At 61.1% G+C, this 3,952-nt stretch overlaps 1 protein-coding gene across 1 annotated transcript; it reads right to left on the reverse strand.

The window, feature by feature from the left end:
* Positions 1-302: 302 nt before the first annotated feature.
* On the reverse strand, positions 303-2,474 carry DLX2 (distal-less homeobox 2). The gene is made up of 3 exons (XM_045783366.2): positions 2,078-2,474; positions 1,390-1,574; positions 303-899 (listed from the first exon to the last, which is right to left on the reverse strand). The coding sequence occupies exons 1-3, from the start codon at positions 2,472-2,474 to the stop codon at positions 471-473; spliced, it is 1,011 nt and encodes a 336-aa protein (XP_045639322.2). The 3' UTR covers positions 303-470.
* Between the last annotated feature and the right edge of the window lie 1,478 nt (positions 2,475-3,952).

Genomic DNA, 3,952 nt, shown 5'->3' on the forward strand with positions numbered 1-3,952 from the left:
TGGGGGAGGGCGCGCAGGCCGGGGAGGTCAATCAGCCCAGCCGACTGGAGCTGGGCCTGGGGGTGGGCACGGAGAAAGGAGCCTCAGAGCACCCAGGAAGGCTCGCGGGCGGGGGAGGCGTCCCTCCCTGGACTCAGCTCATGGCCCGCGGCGAGGAAGGCGCCCGACCGCCTCGCGGGGCGCGGAGGGGAGGGGAGGCATGTCCGAGGCGGGGCTCAGGCGGCCAAGGCGTCCAAGGCAGGCGGCCCTGCCGAGGGCGGGGGGGAGGGGGTGCCTCCAAGAACCTTCCAGTTCCTGGCCGCTCGGTGGCCGCGCGAGGGAGCAGGGCCCGTGGCAGGCCATCACGGGCCGCTCCTCCCTGAGGGTGGGAGGCGTCTGCGGGCCGGTTGGAGGGACCCTTTGGCTCTTGGGGCGAGCACTGAGGATCACCGGTCTCTGCTCTCTCAGTCTCTGGCGTAGTCTCCCTCGGGTTAGAAAATCGTCCCCGCGCTCACCGGGGCGCCCCCGCCGCCATGGTGGTGGTGGTGCTGGTGGTGCTGGTGGTGGTGGTGGTGGTGGTGCGGCTGCGGGGTCTGCGTTGGGTGCAGCAGCGGCGCGGCGGCCTGCAGGTGTGAGGCAGGGCCCGAGGCCTGGTGGTACCACGGGTAGTTGCCCAGGAAAGCCGAGGCCGCGCTGCTCGGGCTGGAGCCCGAGCTGCCCGCGCCGCTGCCGCCGCTGCCCGGGCCGCCGCCGCTCCCCATCCGCTGCGGCGCGCTGAAGTCCCAGGAGGCCGGCGCCGACACCGGCGGCGAAGCACAAGGTGGCGAGGTGCTGGCCCCGGGGTGCTGTTCCGAAGGGATCTCACCGCTTTTCCACATCTTCTTGAACTTGGACCGGCGGTTCTGGAACCAGATTTTGACCTTTGTGGAAAAGGGACCCAAGCGTTAGTGGAAGAACCTGGATCTGGGGCAGGGGAGGGGAGGAGGGGTAGAAAGCACGCTGGGCAGGTAAGCGGATCACGTGGCGAGGCCTTGGAGGCTGGGCCGGCTTCCACTCTACTGGGAGGTAATCTCAGAAAGTCGGAGACAGCTGGTGTGGGTGCACCGTGGTGATCGTGACAGCGGGAGAGGGTCAGGAGGGCCAATTATTTTACCCGCTTAATCAGTATCGCGCGGAAAGCCTATGTGGAAGCGGATTTCTGCCCACCCCGGTCCTTTCGTTTTCTCACACGCGGCGGCGCCCTGGGGGATTTCAGCTTCAGGCGTAGAAGTTTAGGCCCCCCAAGGCGCGGGCCTCGTAATCCTTTAAATTACTTTAAAAATACTTTTTAAAACGTCGTCCTGACCCCGCCTGCTTTCCAGCTATCCCGGGCCAGCGCGCTCCTCTTCCCCTCCAGGCCGGGAGACTCACCTGAGTCTGGGTGAGGCCCAGAGACGCCGCCAGCTCCGCTCGCTCGGGGAGTGCCAGGTACTGAGTCTTTTGGAAACGCCTCTGAAGGGCCGCCAGCTGGAAACTGGAGTAGATGGTGCGGGGTTTCCGGACTTTCTTTGGCTTCCCATTCACTATCCGAATTTCAGGCTCGAGGTCCTCTTTCTCTGCAACGCAAAGCAATCGTGAGAACAGCGCAATCAGGGGGCCCCAAACAGTTCCCGCTGGGCGTAAGGGCCTGGCGTGGGACTTGGCCTGAGCCGGGAAGCGGGTTCTCCGAGACGCAGCGGGGCGCTCAGAGGGAACTTCGCTAAGTGCGGACTCGCGCCGCCATCGAACCCGGGAGCTGGATTCTCCGGGAATGGGAAGAAGGAGCCAACCGGAGAGAAAGGAGGAGCAGGTGGTAAGGAAATGAGGTTACCGTGAAGCATGCACCGCGCGCCTCCTCAGCCCCCCAAAGCCAACCGGTCCCACCAGCCGAGCACCGAGGGACGTACCCAGTGACCCTCGGCAGATTGGTGGTTGAGAAAGGTAAAAGGCGCAGGGCGGGCAGGGAGCAGACAGTGTAAACGGCAAGGGTTCCGGATGGATCCCCGCCCCAAACAATTTTATCCCACCCATCCCAGTAACTAGACTGACTTGTCCCCCTTGACGCCAGCCTTGTGCATACCAGGTTCGTTGTTGGCCGGGGAAGAACTGGTCCCGTAGGGTGCGTAGGAGGTGTAGGCGGCGGTGTAGCCCAGGTCGTAGCCGCTCTTGGCGGAATAAGGGACGTTGTTGAGGCCGCTGGCGTGGTACTGGTAGGAACCCATGTGCGCGTAGGGCGAGCCCCCACTGCCGCCGCCGCCGCCCGCCGGGTGCTGCTGGTTGGTGTAGTAGCTGCTGTCGGTAGCTGTGGACACCGGGAGCGTGGGCGACTCCTGGGGCTTGTGGAGGCTGCTGCCGTTGCTGCCGCCGGGGCCAGCGCCGCCGCCGCTTGGGGGCTGCTGGTGCTGGTGGTACGTGCTGGAGGCCGTGATCTGGGTTGAGTGCATATCAGCCACCAGACTGTCAAAGACTCCAGTCATCCTGGCCCGGGACGGGAAAGAGCAGGGGTGGCGGGCGCTAGGGGGGAAGCGAGGCGCCTCCTCCGTCTCTCCCTGTCCCCTCCGGCAGCCAATGTAATTACGGGGGGTGAGAGAGGGTGGGGAGGAAAACAAGAAATGTGGCAACGGTCTGGGCAACTCCTCCTCCGGGGGAGGCGATCACCGTGCACTGCTCGGGACAGCTGCCGCCGGCCGCATCCTCTCTCCGCCTCTCTACCCGCTCGGCTTCTTGCCCAGCGCTGGCTCGGGCGGGGGGCGGGCCGTGGAGGGGGCAGGGGTGGCGGGGCCAGGCCAGGGCTCCGGGAGGCGGGAGCAGGTGAGCAGCCCGGAGCGGCCTTACGATTGTCTGCGGGGCGGGTTCGGGCAGGGTGGGCATTTAACACTCGTCACGTGAGCGCAGGCGACGTCACCTAGCAACAGCCAATCCCAAGCGCCGGGCCGCGGGGCCACAGGCGCTCGGGTACGCCCGGCCGGGGGGCTGGTGTCACAGGGCGGGCGCTGCGGCTGCTGTGGTTGCGGGCGCAGACAGGCCGCTGCTGAATGTGAGCGGCGAGCCGAGGGATTGGGGAAGGGGCGCGGTGGGGAGTCAGGGCGGCCAGCAGCAGTAGGACTGAAGGCGTGAAGACGGAGACTGGCATTTCGTCTCAGAGGAAGAAGACATGGGGTCTCCCATCCCATTCTGTGTACAGGCGCCAGCCAGTTCCAATGATTCGTATCTTCCTGTCCGAGGTCAGCGTTCATACATTAATCAAAGCGGTGCCGAGAGTCGGGCCAGGGCTAGCTCCGCTTTTCCTCGAAGTGTCTGGCGGTTACTCTTGTCAGTCACTCGGCACTTGACAAAGTCAATTGATTTAAATTATCCATAAAACTCGTATAATAATACCTACTTCCACATACTTCCTAACCAACCCACAGGAATATTAGGCAATTAATTAGATAATGTTTAAACGATTTCTTTCTCGTTACTTGTGAGAAAAGCTATATAAATTCAAAAGTATTATTACTAATGATATATTTGAAACCATTTTTTTTCCCTTGTACTTTCCTGATAGGGCGACACTTCGAGCAATTATGTATATTTGGTGGTTAATTGACAGGAGAAAAGCGATCCCGGTTATTTCCTGTCTAGGTTGGAATGCTTGACCAGATGGTCTTCAACGTTCGTTCTAATTCTAAATTCTGTATGTTTACGACAAAGAAGTGGAATAATACTTAGGTGAGAGAGTCGTCTCGATACTAGAAGTCTTGGTAAACTTTCAGAAACAAATAGAAAAAAGTTTTATCTCAAGCACATAACCCTATTTTACAGTTCATTCAGTTTAGGACCCTATTTCGTACTGTCACGGCAATTTCTTCTTTTAAATCTGAATTGGCGACTTCCTCCACATCAGTATTTCCTAGTGGTTGGGGACCGTGGTCCGGAGTTGAGGGACACTCGCCTTTACTGGACTCTCCAAGAC

This window comes from Ursus americanus, chromosome 1 (assembly GCF_024610735.1).
Source record: "Ursus americanus isolate L20-20 chromosome 1, mUrsAme1.1.p, whole genome shotgun sequence".
NCBI classification, from domain to species: Eukaryota; Metazoa; Chordata; class Mammalia; order Carnivora; family Ursidae; genus Ursus; species Ursus americanus.

Bases quoted from the DNA above. Each gene is read 5' to 3' on its own strand.
- DLX2 (XM_045783366.2), bottom strand. From the start codon at position 2,474: ATGACTGGAGTCTTTGACAGTCTGGTGGCTGATATGCACTCAACCCAG. The intron at 1,575-2,077 runs GTATGCACAAGG...TTTGCGTTGCAG, and splicing joins CCCGGCCAACAACGAACCTG to AGAAAGAGGACCTCGAGCCT. The intron at 900-1,389 runs GTGAGTCTCCCG...TTTTCCACAAAG, and splicing joins TGGGCCTCACCCAGACTCAG to GTCAAAATCTGGTTCCAGAA.